Source organism: Tachysurus fulvidraco, chromosome 6 (genome assembly GCF_022655615.1).
Source record: "Tachysurus fulvidraco isolate hzauxx_2018 chromosome 6, HZAU_PFXX_2.0, whole genome shotgun sequence".
Classification (NCBI taxonomy): domain Eukaryota; kingdom Metazoa; phylum Chordata; class Actinopteri; order Siluriformes; family Bagridae; genus Tachysurus; species Tachysurus fulvidraco.
The window spans coordinates 4,111,612-4,139,133 of NC_062523.1; the positions used below are offsets into that span (position 1 = coordinate 4,111,612).

Sequence of the window (27,522 nt, forward strand, 5' to 3'; positions counted from 1 at the left end):
GCCCACAGGCAGGCCAACAAGCTCTTGCTAGTGTGAACGTACGGTTAACAACTTTCTTCGTCTCACGAGCTTCATATCTGACAGCCAGCTTTTTCTAGCTGTTATGGTCAGCCCTGATCCAGATGTTCCTCAGCCATAAAATTCTGTTTGTGCTTATCTGCTGAATATGTTGATGTCTGGAACGTTGTGAAACAACATGCATTCATTTAGATACACACACACACACACAAAACAAACTGTATTTAAATAACATCTGAACATTTTCCACGTATCAACAAATGTATGTACAACTAGCGGACGTTACAGTCCACGCCAGAGTGAGAGAGAGAGAGAGAGAGAGAGAGAGAGAGAGAGAGAGAGAGAGAGAGAGAGAGAGAGAGAGAGAGAGAGAGAGAGAGGAGGCAGGGTTTTTGCATGTACAGTCACTGACAACACAAAGTTATGCTAATCTATTCAGGGAAGAAAATAAGGACACTAGGTGCTTTGGCAAAAAAGAAAAAAGAAAAAAGATTACAACTAAAAAATAAAGGAAATCTGAGGCAACGTTGGTTATTAAGGCTCTACTGTAGTTGTGCTCCTTTAGTATTCACAAACAGACGACAGTTCATAATGGAGTCGAAATAAAAAAATAAAAAATAAGAAAAAAACTAAATAGAAATCAACAGGGAGGTCTGGTCTGCTATCTGGAGTCCTCGGGTTCACATTTGATGCTTTTCTTTTCTGAGAGGTTGAGAGCACGGGGACTCACCTCCCCTCCACTGCCGTTCTCTGTAAAACAAAACACAGACTTCAGCATGAGGGGAAACAGTTCTCAAACCCTCTAGAGAAAAAACAACCGAGTAGAAAAAAAACATGAAGGTTTAGTCAGAACGAATTAGCAAATGCTAAAGCTAAGCTAATCAGATAAAGCTCCTCTTGCTGGTCCGATGGTTGGGTTTGATTCCTATTCATTCATACATCTAGAATCTAAAGCACACGGCCATCGTTATAGTGTATCGTTTCAACAAGGGAAAAGCTAGCCTGGAAACCTACTAGCTAATCAAGTGTGCAAATATAAATCTAGAAGAAGGAAGCTAACTAACAAATGTAAGTTAATTGTGTAAAGTAAAAGAGTTATCCTAGCAAGTAAAAGCTCAAGTCGGAAGTGTAATAATTAACATAAGTAAAAGTGAAAGATATTAAGTGAAAGTTTATTAGCTCTGATCAAGCATGCTAGTCGAAGCTAGGCTAAGAGAACCTGACAAGTGAAAGCTCACTACTGAGTTGAGGCTAACCTAGAAAAAAGATAACAATTAAGGCAAAGTTTACAGGCATCAATTTAACCGGACAGCCAAAGCTAACCTAGCAAGAGAAATTAGTGAGCAAATGTTAAAGTGACAAGTGAAAGCTAGCTACCGAGCAACATATTAGTTAATAACAGGTAAAGTAGTAAACAACAGTTAGACCAACAAATGAAATTAGTGAGAGAAAGTTAAACTAGGGAATGAAAGCTAAACTGTTAGACCTACTGTATAACTCTGGCTGGCAGTCAATCAAGCTCATTATAATATTAGGCCACACCCACATCAAATCAAACTTTGTTATTTTTCATTCAAAACTTTAAAGATGTTTAACAGGCTGCAGCAGTGTTTGTTTTTAGCTTATGTTTCTATACACACACTTGCGCACACACATGCATGCACACACACACACACACACACACACACGCACACACACACACCTGTGGCGGCTGCTGCCTTGCTCTCGACACTGGCTTGGTGATGTCTCTTAAGCTCATTGGCCAGCTGTTTTCCCAGAGTTGTGTCTCCTTCTGAAGCTCCGCCTCTTTGTCCTGTTATTCGCAGATTTAGTGGCCTCTCACCTACATGAGCGTGCACACACACACACACGATTTTGATTAATGTGACATGAAGCACTCCCTGCCCTGTACTGCATTTCTGTGAACACACCGTCCATGTCTGCTTCAGCACATCACCCAAATCCACCTAGCAACCCCAACATGTCAACATCAACATGTCAAAAATAACGTCAACAACGACGTCAACAATGACGGCAAAGTCCATCAAACCTGACACACGTAAGCTGCTGATCTCCTTATTATCTCAGTGAACCTGCTCCTTATTATCTCAGTGAACCTAGAATGACTTGAGGGCAGAGCACAGCAGCACACACACACACACACACACACACACACACACACACACACACACATACACACGTATACACACACACACACACACACACACACACACACACACACACATTTGTGTGCATTTTAAGAGCTTTGTGATGCAGATATGTGGCATAAAAGCTACATTAGGAAACTAAGAGAACTTAAAATAACTTAAAAAGAGAGAGAAAGACAGAAAGAGATACACAGACAGAGTCAGATAGATGGATAGACAGACAGACAGGGATAGACTGACAGACACACACACAATATGATGCTGATGTGAGGCTGCACTAAACCTCTACAGAAAGGTCTTAATGGATGAGAGTCTGCGTAGAGGCGAGAGATCCTGAGAGTCGCAGTCTCACACAATGTAATGACGATCAGTTTAATCAATGACCTTTTTGTGTGTACTAACTTTACAGCTCTCATATCAGACACCTTCTACCAGAGAAGAGCTTGAAAATGGATTATCTTTTACTGTCACATTCATACATACACAGAGGATTGCGAAGCGTCTATCTGGATCGGTTCTAAAGCTTCGGTGTTGAACCATTAAAAAGAACAAGAACCCAAAAAAATCCTGGAGAAGAATTCATATAGAATTCTGAAGATGCACAGAGGCCCCGCCCCTTTTCTGAGAAGTTTCTAGAATGTATTTTAATACTTATAATGAGTTTATGGATTCTCTTGTTTCCACCCACTGTCCAAAAACACACCAGTAGGAGGATTGGCTATTCTAAATTGCCCCTAGGTGTGTGTGTGTGTGTGTGTGTGTGTGTGTGTGTGTGTGTGTGTGTGTGTGTGTTTCATGTTCTACTTCTCACCGCACCCTTTCCATGCCTCTCCCTTATCTCACACTTCCTCCCCCTCTCTTCTCCCTTTCTCTCGCTCTCCCTCCTCATTTCTCTCTCTCTCTGCACATCTCACACGCCCACTCAATGTGCATGCTGGGATATGAGGAGGCAGAGTGCATGCTGGGATATGAGGAGACAGAGGGAGGTGATGAAGGGATTCAGTAGAATGAGGTGGAGGAGCGATCTGTTCACACTGTGCCGGGCAGAAGGAATCTCCCTCAACAACCATCAAAAAGATCATACACACACACACACACACACACACACACACACACACACACACACACACACACACACACACACACACATTTTAACACTCCAACACTGACCACAGACTGAAGCTGAAAGTCTTACTCTGTAGTGCAGCAGCAGAAGAAGAAGGAGAAGGAGAAGAAGAAGAAGAAGAAGAAGAAGAAGAAGAAGAAGAAGAAGAAGAAGGAGAAGAAGAAGTTGTCAAGTCCTCAGAAAAATAACTTTAGGCCTGTACAAGTTCAGTTCCTCCTCAAGAGCAATCTCCAAACAAATGAAGGTTCCACGAGCATCTACACAAACAACTACATAACAATCTTAGAGCCTTGTCTTAAACACATTTGTCCTTAGAATTTCACATGATGAACGGATGAAGTTCATCTAAACCCCTAAGACAGCAACAAAGGACCTGGCGAAGGAGCTCGAGGAATCAGCTACCACAGATAACACAAACAGACTCCTACATCACTATGGCCATGAAGCAAGGAGCCTTGTGGAAGAGTCTTCACTGCTCAGATGAATCAACACCTGAACCGTTTGACTGTAATGATCAGCTCTCTGCATGAAGGGTTAGGGTTAGTCACACGTTAACCTCGGGTCGTCTCTCCACCGCAGATGGACAGGATTTTTTATCAGTTAAAAGACACGGTGGTTTTTCAGACTGTAATTACAGCTGTGAGATTATCAGAAGAACAAAGCATTTACTTTTTCTCAGATCACCCCCCCATCATCATCATCTTCATCATCCTCCTGACTCCCACACGTCCGCCTCCACACACAGCTGCCAAATGGGCCTCCCAAAAATGAAAGCGAAAAACATTGCAAGCGAGAGAGACAGAGAGAGAAAGAGAGAGAGAGAGAGAAAGAGACAGAGAGACAAAGAGAGAAAGAGAGAGACAGAGAGAGAAAGAGAGAGAGAGAGAGATGGGGGGAGTGAGATAGATCGCAAAAAAAGTGAGGCGCAGGTGATGCAAGCTGCCAAACCATCACCACCACCACCGACAACAACAACGGCACAACAACAGCTCCTTAACACATCCACTTCAGGTGGGCGTTCCATCAATCCTGACAGATTCCTCCAACGCTCCGGCGCTTTCCGCTGACCCTCGCTTTCACTTTCCTCATTTTTAGGAAATATGTGAGAAATAAAAACTGTTTTCCATCTCACACACACACACACACACACACACACACACACACACACACACACACACACACACACACACACACACACACACACACACACACACACACACACACACACACACACACACACACACACACACACACACATATATATCTATACTTATTAACAATAATAAGAATTCCTGCTTTCATTTAATCAGATCTATTCATTTGGCTCCTAAATGAATCAGTGCCATTTTGTCCTAAACTGAGATTTAAACTGATATTTAGCAAACTTCTATTCGCATGTGTGGATTATGAGTACAGCTCTCATAGGAAGTCATTACACATGTGTCTTCACTGTAAGGTACTTAAAGAAGAATCCTGTGTGTAGATTTCCACACAAAAAAACAACAAAAAAGCTGCATTGCAAAAAGAAGGATAAAAAAAGTTAGCAAGCTCCGCCCACTCTCCACCCATCCAGAAGAAAATGGCAGAAATCCAAATTTCTGGATGAAATCCGTGTGCGTGTGTGTGTGTGTGTTTGTGTGTGGGACTGACCATGCTGCTCTGTGTGTTTATCGGTGCTGCTCTGCACCCCGTTGGTGTTAGCATTAGCATGCAATTCAGCGTGGTGTTTAACTGCCCCGGGAGGAACACGCCACTCCAGAGCCTGCAGTCTGTCCTGCGTCGCTGCATCGTGCAAAATCTCCATCTGTTTAGCCAAGAGACGCTCCAGCTGAACCTGAAACGCACACAAACACACACAGACAAGCTTGGTGTCATAAAGGGGATGCTCTGTTAACACATCAAAAGAAAAATAAAAAAAAAAATAAAAAAATAATAATAATAATAATAATAATAATAATAATAATAATAATAAATTTCTGAAGATTTCTGAAATAGATTTCACACCCACACACACTCATTCCCACACACACTCATTCCCACACATATACACACACCCACACACAGACACACACTCATTCACACACACACACTCATTCCCACACATATACACACACCCACACACACAGACACACACACTCATTCACACATATACACACACCCACACACACAGACACACACAAACACTCATATACACCCACACATACACACACATACACACATTCTCATTCCCACACATACACACCCACACATACACTCATTCACAGACACACACAGACACACACTCATTCCCACACATATACACCCCCACACACACACACACACAAACACTCATTCACAGACACACACACACCCACACATACACACACAAACACTCATTCACAGACACACACACATTATAAAAAAGGAAACACTTTTCATCCTGATTAAAGTGGAAAGCAGGTTGTGAGTTCAGCCGGATGTTTAATTCAATAATCCTCACGTTTCCTTGATGATTAAGATCATATGAAAATTTTCAGAATGAGGAACAGAGATATGAAGGAGAAACGGACCACACGCAGGATCCCGAGAGAACTGATAACTTTTCACACAGCAGTTTGGAAACAAATATTTTATTATCTGCTAACGTAAAATAGAGGAGCGGAAAAATTATTCCTGAGATTAATTTATTACTATTGTTAATTGTATTATTTTACTAAAACGTGACAAACACACAAACCAGACACACACCTGGATGTTTCGAGTGAGTGTTTCCTCTCCTTTGGAGCGAGCCTGATTCAGCTGCTCTCTCAGACTCTCCTGACGCATGTGGATGGCCTGTAGCGCCTCCTGCAGGTCAAAAAAGCCTTCCTGCTGGGAGAGAAACACAAACACAGCTCAGTCACAGGAGACACGTGCAAGATGGATGGAAGGAGTCTCCAGTGTCAGAGCTAAACCTGTAACACATCCTCACGACGGAGTTTTCACTGCTGCTCTAATGAACACCGTATGAAAAGTCGATATAAAAAAGCGCGAGATCATGTTTCATGTCTGTTGTTATTCTATACGATGTGATTGATTTTCTGTTGTGAAAGTAAAAGTCAGAAACTACGTGACTAGGTGTTAATTCTCAGGATTATGAAAAGATCACACACACACACACACACACAAACACACACACACGTGCTAAATGACTTTAAGGAGGTGTGATCCTGCTAAAGGAGGAGGTTTGCATGACAAGTTTTATTGCTCACACCAAATTACTCCCGAGGTGAGGCTGCACTTGTCTAATGTTGACACTTAGGTTGCCATGGCTACTAAGCACAAAGACGCCTTCTCTCTGTCGACGTGGGCTGTGTGTGTGTGTGTGTGGTAAAGAGTTTCTCAATGTCACTCATAGCTGTAGCAGTGAGGCCTGGGGTGGGGGTTGGGCAGTGAGGTGGTGATGATGTCACTGAGACACACCTCAGATTTTTGGCTTTTACTGACATAGAAATATTCAGGGCTTTTTTATTTTCACACATAAGTGCTGAGAGACACACTGCACGCACTCTGTACACACTCTGTACACACTATACACACTCAGTACACAAACTCCGTACACACACTCAGTACACACTATACACACACTATACACACACTCAGTACACACTATACACACACTCAGTACACACTCAGTACACACTATACACACACTCAGTACACACTAAGTACACACTATACACACACTCAGTACACACTATACACACACTCAGTACACACTATACACACACTCAGTACACACTATAAACACACTCAGTACACAATATACACACACTCAGTACACACTATAAACACACTCAGTACACAATATACACACACTCAGTACACACTATAAACACACTCAGTACACAATATACACACACTCAGTACACACTATAAACACACTCAGTACAAACTCTACACTCTCTCGTGAGAAGTCGTGGCCTAATGGTTATAGAGTCACTCCTAACCCTAAGGTTGTGGGTTCGAGTCTCGGGCCAGCAATACCACGACTGAGGTGCCCTTGAGCAAGGCACCGAGCCCCCCCAACTGCTCCCCGGGCGCCGCAGCATAAATGGCTGCCCACTGCTCCGGGTGTGTGTTCACGGCGTGTGTGTGTGTTCACGGTGTGCACTTTGGATGGGTTAAACACAGAGAACGAATTCTGAGTATGGGTCACCGTACTTAGCCGTATATCACGTCACTTTCACTTTCACTCAGTACACACTCTACACGCACTCAGTACACACTCTTGTTGAATTATCACACAGAGGGATTCACCTAGATGAGGTTTTCATAAATTCTTGAACTCTCTGGCTACAAAAGTACGAACCAAACATTTACACTTTGATGTTTATTTATTTATTTATTTATTTATTTAAAATAAATCTAACATTCTGAGTTGTTCAGTGTTCAGTGATCAAACTATGAAACTATTTCAAGGGAGATTAAATTAACAGCCACACTGAAATATTTATTTATATTCATTTTTAAATGCAATAAATAAATAAATAAATAAATAAATAAATAATATGGAATTTACATAAATAAAGCAATTAAATGTATTTATTTGTTCCATATGCAATAAACAAATATATACATGGAGATATATATATATAGGATTCTTTATACTTTAATTCTATTTAACATGAAAAAGGTTTTTGTTGTATAAAGAACTTCATTACATTTATATATTTTTTAAAATCAATATTTAAATTAGTCAAAGCTACATGCCAAAGTAAATATTTTAATGTTTTAAATGTTTTAAATATTTTACAGGCAAAAGTTTGTGCACTCTCTTTGGCTTTCAATGTTTAATTCCTCTGAATATTTTTTTTTCTTTTCGGTTTTGACATTTATTTCAACCTTCACGACTTCGAAATACCTTCAAACTATATTACTATCGGGTTTTCGTTAAGTATTCTTTAGGGACAGGCCACTTCCTTCTGAACGTGTTGTTGCTTTTAGGGATTTCAGTACGTCTCTGCCCACGTCTCTGCGTCATTTTCACAAAGTGGAATTGTTTCAGAGGAAATGGTGGATTACAACAAATCATTTATTTAACACTTCTGTCATAACTCACCAACAAAAAAAACCTAAGCTGGATTTCACATTACGATTCATTCTTACGGTTAATCATAGCTTAATTGAAAAAAGAAAAAAAACCATAATGGGCTTTCCAGGGTCAGTCCACTCCTTCTCAGAAAACAAAGAAGAATCTTTTTTTTTCAGCTAACAGTGCGTGACAAAACAGATACCCCTGACCTACCTCATATAGGTGTGTGTGTGCGTGTGTGTGTACGTGCTTACTGTGCATGTACAATCAGGTTCAACCCTTTCTTTCTTTCTTTTGTCGCACTATCTGCGCAAATGCATGGGCGTGGGTGATTCCAAGTGCACCCACGTAATGATGTCACATCTGTCTCAAGAAGTGAGGGGTAGATGACAGAATGTGTGTGTGTGTGTGTGTGTGTGTGTGTGTGTGGGCGAGCAGCTCATTCTCACCGGTGTGTGTGTGTGTGTGTGTGTGTGTGTGTGTGTGTGTGTGTGTGTGTGTGTGTGGCATTGGGGCTAGACAGGAACAGGAGAAATAGGTCTGTGTGTATATGTGTGTATATGCATGCATGCATGCGTGTGTGTGTGTGTGTGTGTGTGTGTGTGTTTGTGTGTGTGTGTGTGTGTGTCTTATCAATATAAACCACACCCTCCTCAATATATAAGTCTCTCAGACGAACAAACAAAAAACAACAAAACAAAACTGGAAAATCCGTTTCAGATTACAAAGCCTGGGCTGTTTCAGATCCGCTCTATCGTCAGGCAATGACGAGGGACATGAGTAAGTATGCAGATGAGAGGAAACCACGCTTCAAACCTTACCAGATTCTTTCAAAGACGAAAAATGCAACGTGGCCAAGAATGAATGAAATGAAAACGCTTGCGCGAGCCTGTCAGCATGACGCAAGAGGAGCGTTGCGTAATGCTGAGCGATCTCAGAGGGATTACAGAGGATATTTCTGTACTGCACGCGTTCTCAAATCGGCTTACTCTGAAAAAACATTTCCAAAAGAAATGAATGAATTTAAAAAACCCTCCTCATCCCTGTCAGTGTTGAAACAAACTAAATAAAATAGAAAAAACAGCTACATTATATTTAAAATGTACAATAACAAATCACTCTACACTGGTATTAAAAGTTTTCGTTAAATTTCGAATGTTCAATAGATTTTTACATTACAGATCGAACCCCTGCTTTCCATCGTTCACCATAAAACATAAGAAGCCTGAGGACGTCTGGCTGTGACGTCTGCCTAGATAGAATTGTACTAAAAGTTAGGAGTGTAACGATATGTCAAATTCTATTTCGATACGGTGCGATACAATACGATATGTCACGATACGATGTCATACTGTACAACATGACAGGCTACGATATCAATGACACGATACGACATGTTGTGATATAAGTTAGATGTTAGGATTCACTACAGTACGACTCAAGGATATTTGACACTGTACGATATTGTATATCACGATGTGATACGATACAATACAAGGTCATACGATACACTACAGAACAATACGATAGAATAAAATATGAACGATACCATAAGTTATGTAATGAAACGATGTGATATGATTCGACATCACATCGCATCGAGTCTTTGACTTGTTGCACCTTAACCGACCTTTTTCGGAAAAAAAAAAAAGAATTTGTAAATTTATTTGTGTATGTGACTAAATTACGTCTCTGTGATGCCCCGCCCATCGCACATTTCCCCATCCCATGCCTTGTAAAAGCATACAGATTTATATGTAAAAGTGTTTCAGAACACTCAGTGTCTTCTCAGTGAGGGACTGCTTGCTTCTGTTCCAATTTCAATACTTCAAAAACAAAAGCAGAGAAATATGTTTCTCTGGTGAGCGTTTGAGAAATCAGCAAGGTTGAAAAGGTCGCCTTCAAACGAACCGCAATCATGAATACTGATAATCGTGAAAAGTGAGAACAAAGTTTTTTATGCCTTTGATTTAAGAAATAGACAGCTGTCATAGCACACAAAGACCTCACATATACACACACACACACACACACAGGCGGGGGCAGGATGAACATGCCCATAAGTTGTAGGGTGAAGGAGTGTACGACGATTCTTTGCTCACTTCTCTGCTCACAAAGTGTAACCTTTCCTCCAAATGGTGACACACAAATCCCGATCCCTGTGAACTCCACCTACACGAGTTCAACATGCAGCTTAACACACAGCTACACAAACAAAAGCCACTAGACCCACCCAGCATCGAGTCACGGAGAGGTTACACACCAGAAACACAACAGGACTCAAGCATGTTCCTAGCTAACGAGAAGCTCAAGAGTGTAATCAAGTGTTTCACTTTAATGAATGATTCACATGATTCACATGATTCACATGATTCCCGAATTCACACAGCACTGATGAGAAAGAAAATGTAAACTTACCTCCGTTTTAATTCTCTTCGGTGACGGCTCGTCCCTGTCTCCACAGCGAGATCTGAGAAAGATATGATACAACATGAAACGATTCAATATGATATTAAACGACACGATTCAATAACATATGATACAACACAACACGATACGATTCAATACCATATGATACAGTACGATTCGATATGATATGATACGTTACGATATGGTTCAATGTGATATGATACTGTACAACACGAAACGATGCGATTCAATACGACATGATAAAACACGATACGATTCAATTCAATATGCTACGATATGATTCAATACAATATAATATAATTTGATATGATTCAATATGATATGAAACGATACGATTTAATATGTTTCAACACTAAACGATAAGATTATTATACAATGCAATACGATTCTATACAATATGATTTAATACAAAATCTTACGATACGATTCAGTACAAAATGATATGATATAATGTGATATGATACATTATAATATGATACAATATGATATTATACGATGTGATATACACTATGATCAAATGCAGTATATGATATGATATGATACAATAAAAATCACTATAATAAAGACCTATAATAAACACTCTCATGCTAGGTTAGCGTTCCACTCACAGTGTTAGCACTCTCGTTCTAGGTTAGTGTTCCACTCATAGTGTTAGCACTCTCATGCTAGGTTAGCATTTCACTCACAGTGTTAGCACTCTCATTCTAGGTTAGCGTTCCACTCACAGTGTTAGCACTCTCATGCTAGGTTAGCGTTCCACTCACAGTGTTAGCACTCTCATTCTAGGTTAGCGTTCCACTCACAGTGTTAGCACTCTCATGCTAAGTTAGCGTTCCACTCACAGTGTTAGCACTCTCATTCTAGGTTAGCGTTCCACTCATAGTGTTAGCACTCTCATGCTAGGTTAGCGTTCCACTCACAGTGTTAGCACTCTCATGCTAAGTTAGCGTTCCACTCACAGTGTTAGCACTCTCATTCTAGGTTAGCGTTCCACTCATAGTGTTAGCACTCTCATGCTAGGTTAGCGTTCCACTCACAGTGTTAGCACTCTCATGCTAGGTTAGCATTTCACTCACAGTGTTAGCACTCTCATTCTAGGTTAGCGTTCCATTCACAGTGTTAGCACTGTCATGCTAAGTTAGCGTTCCACTCACAGTGTTAGCACTCTCATGCTAGGTTAGCGTTCCACTCACAGTGTTAGCACTGTCATGCTAAGTTAGCGTTCCACTCACAGTGTTAGCACTCTCATGCTAAGTTAGCGTTCCACTCACAGTGTTAGCACTCTCATGCTAAGTTAGCGTTCCACTCACAGTGTTAGCACTCTCATGCTAAGTTAGCGTTCCACTCACAGTGTTAGCACTGTCATGCTAAGTTAGCGTTCCACTCACAGTGTTAGCACTCTCATGCTAAGTTAGCGTTCCACTCACAGTGTTAGCACTCTCATGCTAGGTTAGCGTTCCACTCACAGTGTTAGAACTGTCATGCTAAGTTAGCGTTCCACTCACAGTGTTAGCACTGTCATGCTAAGTTAGCGTTCCACTCACAGTGTTAGCACTGTCATGCTAAGTTAGCGTTCCACTCACAGTGTTAGAACTCTCATAACAGGTTTGCACTCACTCACGGTGTTAGATTTAGTAACTAATACTCCCTTGCAAGTTTAGCTCACTCCTGGGTCACGTCTCAGAAATATTTCAAGCTAATTGCTCGCACCCCCAACCCCAACCCCCCAACCCTGTTTTTCCAACATTACCAACATTATTCTCTTCTTCACTTGCTTTAGTCTGATGAGTGAGAAAAACGCGAGTGTAAGTGCGAGCTCTGAGGTGCGATTACGCAACAGCAGAGTGGAATTTTCCGTCCTGCGGCTGTCAGGTGTGTAGGACAGGAAGCACCTGGACACTAAAGTCTGTTTCAGAGGCTTCATTATAAGCGGGTGCTCAGTACTGCACGCGCACGCACACACACACACACACACACACACACACACACACACACACACACACACACACACACACACACTCACACACACTCACACACACTCACACACACTCACACACACTCACACACACTCACACACACACACACACACACCCCAAATAAACTAATAAATTAAAAAAATAAATAAAGCATTGCTATCAGTGATGATGACCCAGTGCTGAAATCATAAGTTGTTTTTTTTAATGAAGAAATAAAAGAAAAAAAAGGTGAGAAGAGGAACAGAAAACAGAAGAGGAAAAAGGAAAAACAAAAACAAGAGAAAAAGAGATAAGAATAAAGAAGAAGAGAAGAGAAGAGAAGAGAAGAGAACAGAAGAGAAGAGAAGAGAAGAGAAGAGAAGAGAAGAGAAGAGAAGAGAAGAGAAGCATGTGCAGGAATATTAAGATGTTAAATTTATAGTTTCTACTTTGAACAGTTTATTATAATAATCGTCATGAGTGATTGTTTATATGAATAGTGCAGTGTTTTCAGCAGAGGAGTGTGTGTATGTGTTAGTAGAGGAAAGGTCATGCATACTTGCTGGTCCTGTATGTGTATTTGTAGGTGACCTCTCTGGAGACCTGGCGAGCGAGTCCAAATAACTCGTCCCTGCGCGTGAGTAATGCCACTTCCTTTATACACAGCTGAGCTGCTGCCTCGTTCACCGTCAGCTGCGGGGCAGAGGGATGAGTTACACAGCATGTTACATCAAACCGTAATAAAACACACACATTCACACATTTATGTTGAATCATTACACAAACACTACAGGACCAATGAGGAGGTGTGTGGAGCTGGTTACAGTCTGGGAGCAGACTTTCTGTGGGCGTGGCCTAAAGGTCATTTAGCTCACAGTTTACATTTATATTTCATATAGAATGTGATATTACAGAGAAATGGCAAACAAATCGTAAACATAAAGCTTCCAGCTTTTCCCCTGATACTGGAGACACCGTCTGTGACTATTACACAAATATCTCCTATCTTTTAGAAGAAAACTTCTTAATAAACTTTTTAATGTGTTTACAGATATGCTGTATATATGCGCCCCTTTTACCAAGCTGTTGCAATAGAAACATAATCGACACTATCTGACCAATCAGCAGGCAGAATGAAACAGCGCTGTGGTGTAAAGCTTGAGACTGACCTCGTGGAGTGTGAGATGTTTGCCATCCTTCCTCTTGGAGTCGAAGCGTCCATAGATGGCGCTGTATTTGCGAATCTCCTCCTCCCGGCGCGGGTCATCGTCGCTCAAGTCGAAGATATGGCCAATCATTTTGGCGAGCTTCTTGTTAGCCTTGAGCTGCTCTCTCAGCTCCGCCGGGTCACTTTTGGGTAACGCACGAGCCATCCTGTCTACACACTCACTAACGGCCTGGACTGCGGCGATGTCAAGAGCTTCAAGGGTGTCACGCGGCAGTGGGGACGAGGGTGAGCCGAGCTCGGCCGGCGAGAGGCTTCGCTCGGCCCAGAAACGCGGCTCGTTGCCACTCAGCAGAGGCGAGGCGGTGGCCGACGAGCTCCCGCTGCCGGCTTCAGTTTTAGGCGGATCTGTTTTAGGAACTTTGACAGGCAGCACGGGGCCATCAGGAAGTTTGTAGACAGGGATGCTGCAGACAGGAAGTGAAGCGAGCGGCTGGTTAAACAGTGCTGGGTTGGTCACCCAGTCACGCAGGGCTTTCTGGAGGCGTCGCACGTGCAGCGGTTTGCTAGCCATCCCAACCAGCGCCATGATCTCCAGGAACTCATCCTCGGCTGCTTCGCACAGCTGTTGCACGTCGTCGCCGCCCTGCTGGATGAACGCGTCGTAGTAGCACAGCAGGTTGGCCCGCTGTAAGATGCGGTAGAGCTGCAACTCGCCAAGAGTCCTGGGCAAAGTCGCCGCCATGACCTGAGCCAAGAGACAGGAAGAGAGGCACAAAAACCCGGTCAGGAGGCAGCAAGCAACGGAGTAGAACACTACAGAGGGAAAGAGTGATAGAAAGGCAGATAGTGGACTTAAAGTCACCCGTAGTGTCCTGTTCATCCCGACTACTAATGAGTCAGCCGCTAATCTGTTCTCTCTCTCTTCAGGGAGTAAAGTGAAACAAAAAAGAACAGAGAAAAAATACACAATACAAACCAGTCAGTAATCAAGGCTATAAACTGACCAGCATGACAAATCCTCCAGTGCTTTATTTGATCTTTATGGATAATTAACTCACAACCTTTTACATTTGACGTTTCCCAAATGTGACTCATGAATAAAAGTAAAGCATGACTAATAGACATGCAGAGGAAAGTTTTCCAGAAGGAATTCCCAAAAGTGTGTTGATTTACACACACGGTCGTGAGAGAAATCTTTTTTTCCCACTTATTTTACAAATACAGAAAAGGAGTTTGTGTAATAATATTTTACCACTCTAGGAATAAAATACTCTACAGTCTAGGAATAAACATGGACAAATTTTCTAATTTCAGACTTTTGCTAATTCTTAGCCAACTTCAGAAAACATAAATAAATATGAATAAATATTGTAAATAATAATAATAATAATAATAATAAATAGATAGATAGATAGATAGATAGATAGATAGATAGATAGATAGATAGATAGATAGATAGATAGATAGATAGATAGATAAAATAAATAAATAATTAAATAAATAAAAGCTTGGAAAAGGTTAAGATTACTAATTTGCATTACTAATGAAAAAGTTTTTATAATGTTAATGACCAATGTTTATAACACTAATTATGAACATTTTATTAAGTTAATATTAAAAGTTTATAACACGTATGACAAATGATTAATTAAGCTAATGCTAAAAATTTGTAAAGCAAATTTTTTAAACGGTGACTTTAAACATGAAACTTTCTAAACGTTGCCCAACTGGTTACTTTCACAGCCGAAATTTCACCAGATACACACAATGATATCATCTGATGGTATTGACCATCTGTACTTCACTTTATACTTGTTAAAGATGACAAAGCAGCTGCATTCGAACATGGCATATTGCAGTGGGGGACGACAGAAATGTGTGTGTGTGTGTGTGTGTGTGTGTGGGGATGAGATGCGAGTGTGAGAGCGCCTGTCAGGCTCCTGAGCTGCTGGGAGAGTCGCATACCACACTCCACCTCTGCAGCAGGCGTAGGAGGAACTCTCCATCACAGCAGCACAGGCCGTGTTTGTTCCTGCTCTCCGCCGCTCAGGCCCCGCTGCCTTCCCAGAATCCCCCTCTCTCTGAGGTGTGGGCGTGGAGCGATACATGCTCAAATCCAGAGGTCACGGCGTTCAATTTTGAGCTGTGTGTCTCACAATTTCTTGACAGATTAGAGATTACGGGCTTGCCGTTCTGAAAGGTCTCGGGTTCAGTATGATTCAGCGTTCACTTGTGTAATGTTTAATGGTGTGTTTAGACTAGTTATGTCACTGAAGGTCTTTAAGATGATAGAATTCACAACGTGTCATCTACATTCCTTGGAAAACGGAATGGCATTTTAAGTTTTGGCAAAACAACAGTGCTGTGTTGAAACCTGTAGAAAATTTGCATGTGTTTGTTGACTTTTAGTGTGAAGGGTGTGTATGTGGGGGCTTCTGATATTGTATGAGCATTCAGTTCACACGTCGGAGACGATCGGATACGTCTGGATCAGAAGCATCCGAGACGAGGTTTTACAGCAGACTCGAAAGACAAGCACCAGCTTTTAAAGTGCCTTTTAATGATATACGTAAAGATAAAAAGTTAAAAAAAAAAAAAAATTAAATGTTTTCAGTTAAGATGTCTAAAATGATTATATGCTAAATAATTGATTGATTACATGATAAATGAATGATTATACCCAGAAGAGCGGTGTGTGTTTTTGAAGGTGTATGAATAGAACCAAGCAGCCACTAAAGTGTAACCTGGATTACTCTTTACTTAAGTGTTAAAGTTTGTTTAAAAAAAAAAAAAAAGAAAGAAAGAAATACTCTAAGAGATTTCCCAAAGAAAGTCTTCCTGTGAGGTCTGACTCATCACCTCACACCTTTATTGTTATATTTTAACACTGAAAGTTTTGCATTCTCTGGGGTCTGAGTCTCCCTCTTTCAAATCATATGAGTCACATCACGAATTGTAATATAGCATACGATACAAACACGAACAGCAATAATGTGATTCAGTTCACCGCTGTCACAATGTGATTCAGTTCAGCACTGATAAGACTTGGTACAGCACAAATGTGAATCGGTTCAGTACTGATATGATTCAGTTCAGCACTGATATGATTCGGTACAGCACAAATGTGATTCGGTTCAGTACTGACATGATTCAGTTCAACACTGATAAGATTTGGTACCGCTCAAATGTGATTCGGTTCAGTAATGACATGATTCAGTTCAGCACTGATAAGATTTGGTACAGCACGGGATATTATTGTACATTCGTTGTTTAACAGTAAAAAAAATTTGACTTAACATTTAACAAGTAACAGACAGAGTTTTTAATACAACACTACTAAATTGTTGGGAAATTGGCAGCAAGGCTACATATTGTGATCATATTATGTCTTATATGATATATTTGTTTATATCGCCCAGCCCTTATATCGATATTATTTCATCACTTAACCCACCCACTTCAACAGCTCTGCTGTAACAGCAGAAGAAAACAGACTTTCCATGACAGCGGGTAATCACGCATCTCCAGGAGAGAGTTAAAGTGAACACACACACACACACACACACACACACACGCAAAGAGAGCTGAGCTCCTGCCTCTCCAATGGAGGACAGAGGCCGAGGCCCAGAGAGCACAGAACCTCATTGAAACCAATTTAGCATGAGCATGGATAGGCTCTTCTCTCTCTCTCTCTCTCTCTCTCTCTCTCTCTCTCTCTCTCTCTCTCTCTCTCTCTCTCTCAGGCCGCAGCTTCAAAACATGGCCAAATGAAAGCACTCTCTCCACCTGCACTCATATTTCTCTCAGCACACCTTCCTCAATGCGTATGAATTACACACTGAACAGCCCGACTAGGTGACTGACTGACTGACTGACTGACGGCAACAGTTATAGCCTGTTTGTTGTCATTCTGACTGACAGAATGACTTTAAAATGAACACATTGTCTGTCTGTATGTCTGTCTTCTATAATATAAATATGTACATGGATATATCTGTATAAACATAAATATACCTATACCTGAAACGACTCTTCTTCTCCCTTCTTGTAGAAAACTTCAGGAAGTAAAGAGGAGGGTTTCAGCTCCCGTAAGTTCACCACACTCATACTGCAAGGTGTGTGAGGGGGAATCAAGTACCATCAATTCACATCTGATCTCACCACACAGAAGTCACAAATTTCCAATTACATCACACAAAACACATCATCGTCATCCCCGTCATCATCCCCACCAACATTTATGTGTTTTTCTGTTTTAATTAATTACATTTTTTATCCTGAGTTCTTTGGATAGAGTTTTGTGTAGATCCTTCAGAGACATCCCTAGACTGATACCTTATCTATCTGTGTCTCTATAAGTGTTATAGTGTTCCAGTTTTAGTGTTAGTGTTAGAGTGTTAGTAAACAGTGTTGGTGTCAGAGTGTTAGGGTGTTTTCACACCTACTTCGTTTGAGCCCTCCAAACGCTCTCGGAGCGGTTCAGTGTGTATATGTGAACAAACCATATGATCGGAGACCCCTTAAAAGGACCCAGAAGCAAACCGTACTCAGACCACCTCCGGACGTGGTCTGAGTACGGTTCGTTTGTGGGTCCGTTTGTGGTTCGATTTGTGTGTGACATGTGAAGGCAATGAGGTCCCGGTCTGCTTTGTGTTTCGTGTCGCCAAATGTCCCTGAAGGCTTGCCATACCTGCAGCCGTGTTCCGTCACTGTGATTGCTGAAAACACAAAACTTTTCGCCATGGCAGGTCGCGGAGTCGTGTGGTCTTATGAAGAAAGCTGTGTACTTATTGATATTTGATATTTCTTATGAAGTTGAGGTGTGAACACGAAAGGGTCTGAGATCACTTCAATACTAATGAGGACCATAAAGAGAACTGGGTTCTCTTTTGAGTCCACTATATTGTGAACACCAAACAGACTGAGGTCACATTCGGCTAGGTCCTTTTCTGGTTCACTTTATGTGAACTGGGTTTGGTTCTTTTAAAACAAACTATATGTGAAAACACCCTTAGTGTTCGAGTGTTAGTAAACAGTTAATGTTACAGTGTTAGTGTTAGAGTGTTAATGTTAGTGTAGTGTTAGGAAACAGTGTTAATGTTACAGTGTTACAGTGTTAGTAAACAGTGTTAGTGTTACAATGTTAATGAACGGTGTTAATGTTACAGTGTTAATGTTAGAGTGTTTGTGTTACATTGTTAGTGTACGTAAACAGTGTTAATGTTACAGTGTTAGTAAACAGTGTTAATGTTACAGTGTTAGTGTTAGTAAACAGTGTTAATGTTAAAGTGTTAAAGTGTTAAAGTGTTAGTAAACTGTGTTAATGTTAGTGTTTGTGTTAGAGTGTTAGTGAACAGTGTTAATGTTACAGTGTTAGTATTACAGTATTAGTGTTACATTCTCTCTCTCTCTCTCTCTCTCTCTCTCTCTCTCTCTCTCTCTCTCTCTCTCTCTCTCTCTCTCTCTCTCTCTCTCTCTCACTCTCATATCACTAGGACTTTCACCCAGTGTGTCACCTGACCTGTGATCATTTAAGTCAGACAGAATCATGACACATCAGATGGAAATTAATTGTACTTTCAGTGAAATACACACAGAGTCATAATAACATTCACTGCACATGTTGATGGAGAGAAGTGTGTGTCTGTGTGTGTGTGTGTGTATGTGTGTGTGTGTGTGTGTGTGTATGTGTGTGTGAGCAGTACAGTAGTAGACATATTATTTATAAGTTTAGTGTTAGTTAGTGTGTAGTGTTTAGTATTAAAACCTATTCATGTTTATTGTTTATTGTTTAGTGGTTGGTGTTCAGTGCATCCCCTCTGACTCACTCTATAATATAAATAGAAATATGTTCAGATTTCACTTGAAAGCCATTTCAGTATCTGTGTATCCTCTAAATAAATAGATTTAGGGCTCTAGTAGTCGTGCAGAACCCAAAGAACGCTTAACTATCTGCAGAACTTCAAAGAACCCATCAGTTGTTCTAAATGAGGAACCTGTCCTTTTTACGCATATAATGACATTTACCTCAGGAAATGTCTTTTTATTGGAAATGCTGCTTCTGTCGACTCTACGAAGGTTTAAAATAAACTCAATGTGTGTGACTTCGGTACACAAATACGTCCAAGGATCTACTGAAGCTCTCTGGAACCTGCATTTGTTCTAAAGGTTAATTTAAGGCTGTAGAAGTGTGTCCTAAAAAAGCCAAACAAAAAAAACAACTCGATAGAAAACTTAAGGTTCTTCAGGCAACTCTACAACTTCCGTTCCTAAATTATCCAAAGAAGCTATTTATTTTTTGAATAAAGAAAACACTAAGTTTGGAGGAAAGTATACAGAAAAACAAAGCCATAAATACTGGACCCCTGAAGTGGTTTCCTTTAGGAAGCTAAGAACCTTTAACTACCCAAGAGTAGAACACTGTTTGTGATGAAACGATGAAATTATTCACGATATGCAATTCCTAAAAAGGACAATAAACACTTTCAGAGACACAGATAGATAAGGTATTAGTCTAGGGATGCTGTGAAGGATCTGTGAAGGACGCTATCCAAAAAACCTCCGGAAAAACTCATGATAAAGTAAAACATCATTTTTCAATAATCACGTATATATCAAAAACAAACAAACAAACAAAAAATACATTTAAAATAAACAAAAAACATAAAACATAATATATATGCTAAACCTTCTCTAAACACGAACAAACAAATGGAAAAAAAAAAAAAACCAAATACAGGAAAAGCCTTTCAGGGATTCGGTTCTTCTGAGCTGTAGAACCAAATACTTCCACAGAAGGAGTTAAGAACCCTAAACTATCTCAAGAACCAATAAAAACTGTAATTAATAAATAAAATTTTATGTTAATTGGGTATATTATATATATATATATATATATATATATATATATATATGAACCTCATCAACACAAACCCGATATGTAAACTACATCTCCACTAAACAAATAAATACATACACACTGTGAACTATATACATCTAATAATAATCTAGAATTTTTATTCTGTTAATTCTTATTTCTTTTATTATTCGTTAATTCCTTTATCATTAATTATGTTTACCTTCTGCTCTGTGTTTATGTTCTGTAAAGCTGCTTTGAGACAATGTCTATTGTAAAAAGCGCTATACAAATAAACTTGAATTGAATTGAATTGAATAAACAAACAAACAAACAAACAAACAAACAGCCAATGTACAGTCAGCTTGATGGTGTTCCCTGTAGAACCATCCATTGTATTTCCAACTTCCACTTAGGACTCTTAGAGCCTGTAACTATCTAAAGAACCCACAGGAAACTGTTCTGTTATACGATCACAATAGAATCGACCACAGCAATGTTGACCCCTAACATATAGCACAACATATTTACAAACCCACTAGACACTGTTTGGAGATCTTGTGCTGTCGGTTGATCTGAGTCACAAATCTTACTGTTAATATTCTGTTTCCTGGTGAATTTGATTGAGACTAACATACAGCCTTGCACACTTGTGCACTAGTGTGCGCGAGCGTGAAGAGAAAAAGAAATAGCACACAAAGCTGTTCTTACCTTTATGGACTTCTTTTAGCGCTCTTCCCAAATTCCCCCGAAAATCTCTCCTTCTTTTTCTTCCGATTCGGTTCCTTATGCACGATTTTACTGATGATGATAATAATAATAGAAAAAAAGTTTAAAAGAAGAAGAGAGACAGATAGAGAAATTGTCGGGTCACTAAGGTGAAGTGTTGCGCGACATCGGAGCGATGGAGAGAGAGACAGAGAGAAAGAGAGAGAGAGCGAGAGCAGGTAGTTCCGCTCTTCCGTTTACACAATCTGTGTGCATGTGTGTGTGTGTGTGTGTGTGTGTGTGTGTGTGTGTGTGTGTGTGTGTGTGTGTGTGTGTGTGTGTGTTGTCAAAACCCGGAGGTGCACACGATTAAAAAAAGAACACTGAGAAGTGAAATAGAGAAAATAGTAGACGCACTATACGCGCTTCCGCCTTCCTTTCTTTCTTTTCTTCTTTTTCTCTCTTCTCTCTGTCTCCTCTCACTCCCCTACAGACAGAGATGGGATATTCCGCGCTGCTACAATCGCGCGCTCGCACTCCCACGCGTGGCGCGCCCACGCAGAGACGTGCGTCACGAGGACGCGTGGGAGGACTTCTCTGCTGTGCACCGCATCAACACACACACATACATACACACACACACACACACACACACACACACACACACACACACACACACACACACACACACACACACATACCCAGCGTCACCGGGAGCGCCCAAGCTCGATTTTTGGAGCGCGCACTCGATCCCCCAACAAGCACTACCTTAATTCTCATTGAACTCTAGCAGTTTATACAGGATGTTAAATAGGATGATTGTTTGCTGGTTGGGATGCGTTTGTGTCCTGTGTGCCTGTGCGCGCGCGCGCAGTAGGAGTGGCACTCCCACGCACGTGTGCTATTCTTGCCCTCTTCGTCCTCATCTTCCTCTTCCCCCTCTTTCTTTTCTTCCCTAGAACTCACCTGCAGCTGCACCAGAATGTCACCCATCTGGAAAATAAAGAATTGCATAGCATGTTGGATTAATATGAAAATGTCTACTCAAGAGTGTGTTGAAAGACACTGGCCTACGTGCACACACACACACACACACACACACACACACACACACACACACACACACACACACACACACACACACACACACACACACACACACACACACACACACACACACACACACACACACACACATGCACACGCATGCCAAAAAAAAAAGGATTGGTAAGAGCTCTGCATTCCAATCAAGGACAGATATGTAAGGAATATTTATATTGGAACAGCAATTTTTTTCTGTATAGTACTGAAGACATTTTAGATAAACCAAACAAACCAAAATTCATATGAGAAAAGAGTTTAGAATGCGTTAAACCACATAGAACATCAATTTTGTATCAGACCAACATTTCTTTGATCAAAAGTACTGGAACATGTGACTTGTTGCCCAGGCGTTTCCTGTCTAATTGATTGTTTAAACAACTCTTGGCTTTATTCTTCACTTTCACCTGAGAGGACTGCATTTATTGTTAAAAAGATCTGGGAACTTACAAAGATCTGAGAGCTCTCTATTGGAGTAAAGCGAGTCATTTTGACAGCGTGAAAAGAGCAAAAATCAATCTGCAGCATTGCACAAGCAAAGTGGAATGTCATTAAACAGAGACCGAACAGGTTGGTCAAGCAAAACAATGAAGCAGCTGATGACAGCAACCTTAGGAGAGCTGTGAGAAAGAAAAAAAAAACACTAATAGAGACATCACCAACAGCCTCCAGAGTGAAGGTCTCACAATCCACTCCGAGAGCAGAAACAGCTGAAGGCCATGCTACAAGATACAAACCTCTCATCAGAAGGAAGAAGCAGAATTCACAAAGAACCACAGAGATGAGCTGCAAAAGCTCTTGAACCGAGATGAACCTCCGCCAAAGTGATGGAAAGACCAACGTGTGGAGAATGAACGTATCTGCTCATGATCCTGAACATAAACCCTGATCTGTGAAACATGGTGGTGGTAGCATCAGGGCTTGGTCTTCCATGTCTACTTCTAGAACATCCTCCTTCATCTTCATTGATGATGGAGCTCATGATGAGAGGAGCAAAATGAATTCAGAAGTCTACAGAAACATCCTGTCTGATAATTTACAGATAAAAATGCATCCAATCAAATCTAGAGAAACTCAGAGATAGTATATGGAAACTTAAGGTTTTAAGAAAAAAAAAACGTAAGGTTTCAGACTGGACAAGTCAGTCATTAGACCTTAACCCAACTGAGCAGCATTTCACCTGAAGAGGAGACTGAAGGGAGAAAGGGAGAAAACAACTCAAGAAGCTGTGCTACAAATCTGGAAAAGCTTCACGGAAGAACAATGCCAGTGGGTCACAGGATTGATGCAAGTGAGGGAAAAAGCAACTGTTATTTACCTCAATACTATTTGTTCCAGTAGTTTTGCTCAACAATAAATTACATTTACAGCATTTAGCAGACACCCTTATTCTGAGCAACTTACATTTTCATATGACTGAGCAATTGAGGGTAAAGGGCCTTGCTCAGGGGCCCAGCAGCAGCAGATTGGTGGATGCAGGAATCGAACTCACAACCTTCCGATTGGTGGCCCAACACCTTAACCACTAGGCTACCACATCCCCAAATTGAGTGGCCTGATACAAAGGGTTCATTTCTAACACAGCTAGTTATAAATACCAGTAATTAAAAGCTAAAGTCTCCTAACCATCATTTGATCTCGAACCCAAATGTCTCTGGTGTAAAGCAGAAACTGTCATTCTAATCATTTTGGAAGGGACTGCAGAAGAATAACATAAATCTAGCCAGTGTTTGGTATGGCCACTGCTTTTAACACTATATCAATTCTTTTTGGTTGTAGCATCTAAGCAGATGTTGTTCCACTAACTTCAGATCTTCTATGGATTCATGTACTGTATCTCCTCATGTAACCCCACACTGATGCTGAGATGCTGAGATCAGGGCTTTGTGATGGCCATATCATCTTTTCCACAACCCCTTGTTCTTCTTCTTGCTAATGACTATCGTTGTATATTTGGAGTCTTTGGCATGCTGCAGACTAAATTGTGGAACTGATCAGACATCAGATCCGCCTGTACTTGTGTCAGCATCGAAAAGAACATTTCATCTGACCAAATCCAGATCGGATATTTTCAAGGAATCTCCACTTTACTTCACTGTTGCCTGCTGACATACATCCGTGTAGCGCTGTTTCTCCAGGTCTTCAGCAAACACGCTGCCTTTTGTCAGAGCCAAACACTTCACATTTTGACTCATCAGTCCAAAGCATTTGCTGCCAATGTTCTGCACCTCAGTTCTTGTGCAGAATTTTCTAGCTTTTTGGCTGCAAATCCTCCACAAAGTCTATTTCTGATCAAACTTTTCCAGAATGTAGATGGGTGGCCCAGAGTCCCACTGGTTTGTGCCAGGTCTAAGCTCAGTCTTGTCATGATGGACTTCACTAAATTCCCCAATGTCTTTTCCTCACTCTACATCATTTTATTCCTCCTCCACAGCTGTTTCGCTTTCAGCTAATGATCCTGTTTCAGTTCACGTATTATATTGTCGATCCTTAGCACCTGTTTGTTTGGTGTATTTGTTTAATTACGCTCTGGACTACTGTACGTGCCTATAAAATCCCTGACTGTGTGTAAGTGCATCTAGGAGAAGGGAACCTTTAAAGATCTTCTTTATGAAATAAGTCAAACTTTATATCCAAGAAAAAAAATATATTTTTAGAGAACGAAAGCATCTCATTATTATGAGTGAAGCAGCTCGTTACTATGATGTTTCTTTATGATGGAAGTAATTCGGAGGCTGCGTTATATCCAGCTGAGTGGGAAGCGATTCGCTTTGCATTAATACAAATTCAAGCTGAAATTAACAGAGCTTGAGGGGTAAATAATCACTACAGTACCTGGATCCAGAAAATACCCAGATCCAAAAGTTTGCTTTCAGGGAAGTCCAGAGAACCAATCGGATTATAAAGGTTCGATCCTGAAGCGTGTGGCCAGAAAAGTTCACGATAGATACAATCTGCTGAGACAACACCATATTCAACGTTCTAATGAGTATTTCTCATCAGAAATGCTGAATTAGCATTCTTTGTAACAAGTCATGGTTTCTATAGCAACAGCTCATTCATACGATTCGTACCACGTTCATGAATTTAAAGAATGTGCATCCTATTCTACCAAAATATACTGTATATCTGACCCCACCCACTTAGCTTGATTGACAGGTGATCTTACTATGAAATAAATACGGTGAAATATGATGATCATTTTTCGGTTACTAATACTGAGAATGAATTTTAGAGAAGTTTTTCAAATGTTGACTTCTATTTTTTATTATATATTATTGTTGTCGTTTCTATAGCAACAGTTCTAGAAAAAAAAATTAAAAATAAGACGTGTTACAGTGGAGCTACAGTGTACAGGTTATCTTACTAATATACATGGAAGGAGTCACCAGTTCCAGTGCTGTATCTTCATATTCAGGATAGAGGAGTTGCGGTTTGTCAGAAATATAACAGGCTGCAGGCTTTTGTTGTTGTTTTTTTTTTTTTTTTGGATACAAACACAACACGGAAAGTTTTCTTCTGATAACGTAGAAATATCGTGTCAGAGCGAAACCCTATTAGAGTGACCCTTTGTTTTTGTTAAAGAATATTTTATTTTAGTTATGATTTGTTGAAAATGAACAGCTCTCTATTTGTGTTTATGTGTGTGTGTATGTGTGTGTGTTTGTGTGTTTGAGGAGACATTGGAGTTAAGGAAGACTCAGTGGAAAGGGATAAGGGAGGAGCCGTGCTCCCACATGCAGCACAACACACACTCCTCTTCCAGGATATTTACACTCCCACGCACAGTGATTCAGCTGCCACTAAGCTGCTCTGCACACACACACACACACACACACACACACACACACACACACACACACACACACACACACACACATCCATATACATGCACACACACATATTGCAAACACATACACTCCCACACACATACACACACATGGTGAGTGGATTAGACTGCATTGTTGTGGCTGACCCACACTTACACCATATTCCTTAATTCCTGTTTCTTCTATTATATCAGTCTGATAATTGAAGAGGTACCACAACACACACACACACACACACACACACACACACACACACACACACACACACACACACACACACACACATGTACCAGCTGCAGAACAAATGAATACAAGATGGAATGAGAGACAGAAGGGTGAAAGAGACGTACAGTTAAACACACACACACACACACACACACACACACACACACACACACACACACACACACACACACACACACACACACACACACACACACCACACGGGGCTCAGAATCTTCCTCAGTTTCTAGATGCTATTTTTGGGAAGTAGGCCAGCGACAGCTAGCAGCCACAAGTAGGTGCAGTGAAATCTTTTCTTTCTTTCTTTCTTTCTTTCTTTCTTTCTTTCTTTCTTTCTTTCTTTCTTTCTTTCTTTCTTTCTTTCTTTCTTTCTTTCTTTTTCTGAACTCCTGTGAAACTGAAAGGACTGAAAAAGTATATATTTAAATGCACAGTGAGGCTGACTGAGAGGTGATCTTATTATGAAATAAAAAGTATTTAATTAATAACTTAATAAAAGAATAAAATGATAAATTCATTCACAGTTTTACTTGAAACGTTTTTACTTCATTCACAGATATTTTTATTGTCATACTGGCAAACTGACAATACAATATACAAAATAATATAATATAGACTGTCCTTAAATTTAAGAAAAAAATGAATCCGTAAACAACAACAATAAAAAAAGTAAAAAAAAATCTATTTGTACGTTAGTTCCTGTTATTTATTCTCACTCATTTTCTACCGCTTATCCGAACGTCTTGTTCACGAGGAGCCTGTGCCTATCTCAAGTGTCATTGGGCATCAAGGCAGGACACACGCAGGGCACACTCACACACACTCTCATTTTCCAGAGATGCCAATCAACCTACCATGCATGTCTT

At 40.5% G+C, this 27,522-nt stretch overlaps 1 protein-coding gene across 5 annotated transcripts; it reads right to left on the reverse strand.

Moving 5' to 3' along the window:
* Positions 1-223: 223 nt before the first annotated feature.
* nab1b (NGFI-A binding protein 1b (EGR1 binding protein 1)) lies at positions 224-22,428 on the reverse strand. Of its 5 annotated transcripts, none has more exons than XM_047814490.1 (10): positions 21,900-22,423; positions 21,486-21,575; positions 17,939-18,069; positions 13,920-14,663; positions 13,310-13,443; positions 10,784-10,835; positions 6,040-6,162; positions 4,963-5,146; positions 1,721-1,861; positions 224-768 (listed from the first exon to the last, which is right to left on the reverse strand). In XM_047814490.1, exons 3-10 carry the CDS (start codon positions 18,023-18,025, stop codon positions 680-682), a joined length of 1,554 nt encoding a protein of 517 aa, XP_047670446.1. In that variant the 5' UTR covers positions 18,026-18,069; positions 21,486-21,575; positions 21,900-22,423; the 3' UTR covers positions 224-679. The 5 variants fall into 5 exon arrangements, with proteins under 5 accessions (XP_047670446.1, XP_027031097.1, XP_027031099.1 ...); XM_027175296.2 differs by having other exon boundaries at positions 17,939-18,026; positions 21,900-22,422; XM_027175298.2 differs by having other exon boundaries at positions 6,040-6,159; positions 17,939-18,026; positions 21,486-22,423.
* Positions 22,429-27,522: the final 5,094 nt, after the last annotated feature.

Excerpts from the sequence above, each read along its gene's own strand:
- nab1b (XM_047814490.1), bottom strand. The coding sequence starts at position 18,025 with ATGAGTGTGGTGAACTTACGGGAGCTGAAACCCTCCTCTTTACTTCCT. Across the intron at positions 10,836-13,309 it reads TACACATACAGGACCAGCAA|ATCTCGCTGTGGAGACAGGG; the intron begins GTATGCATGACC and ends TATCTTTCTCAG. Across the intron at positions 6,163-10,783 it reads CGAAGAGAATTAAAACGGAG|CAGGAAGGCTTTTTTGACCT; the intron begins GTAAGTTTACAT and ends TTTCTCTCCCAG.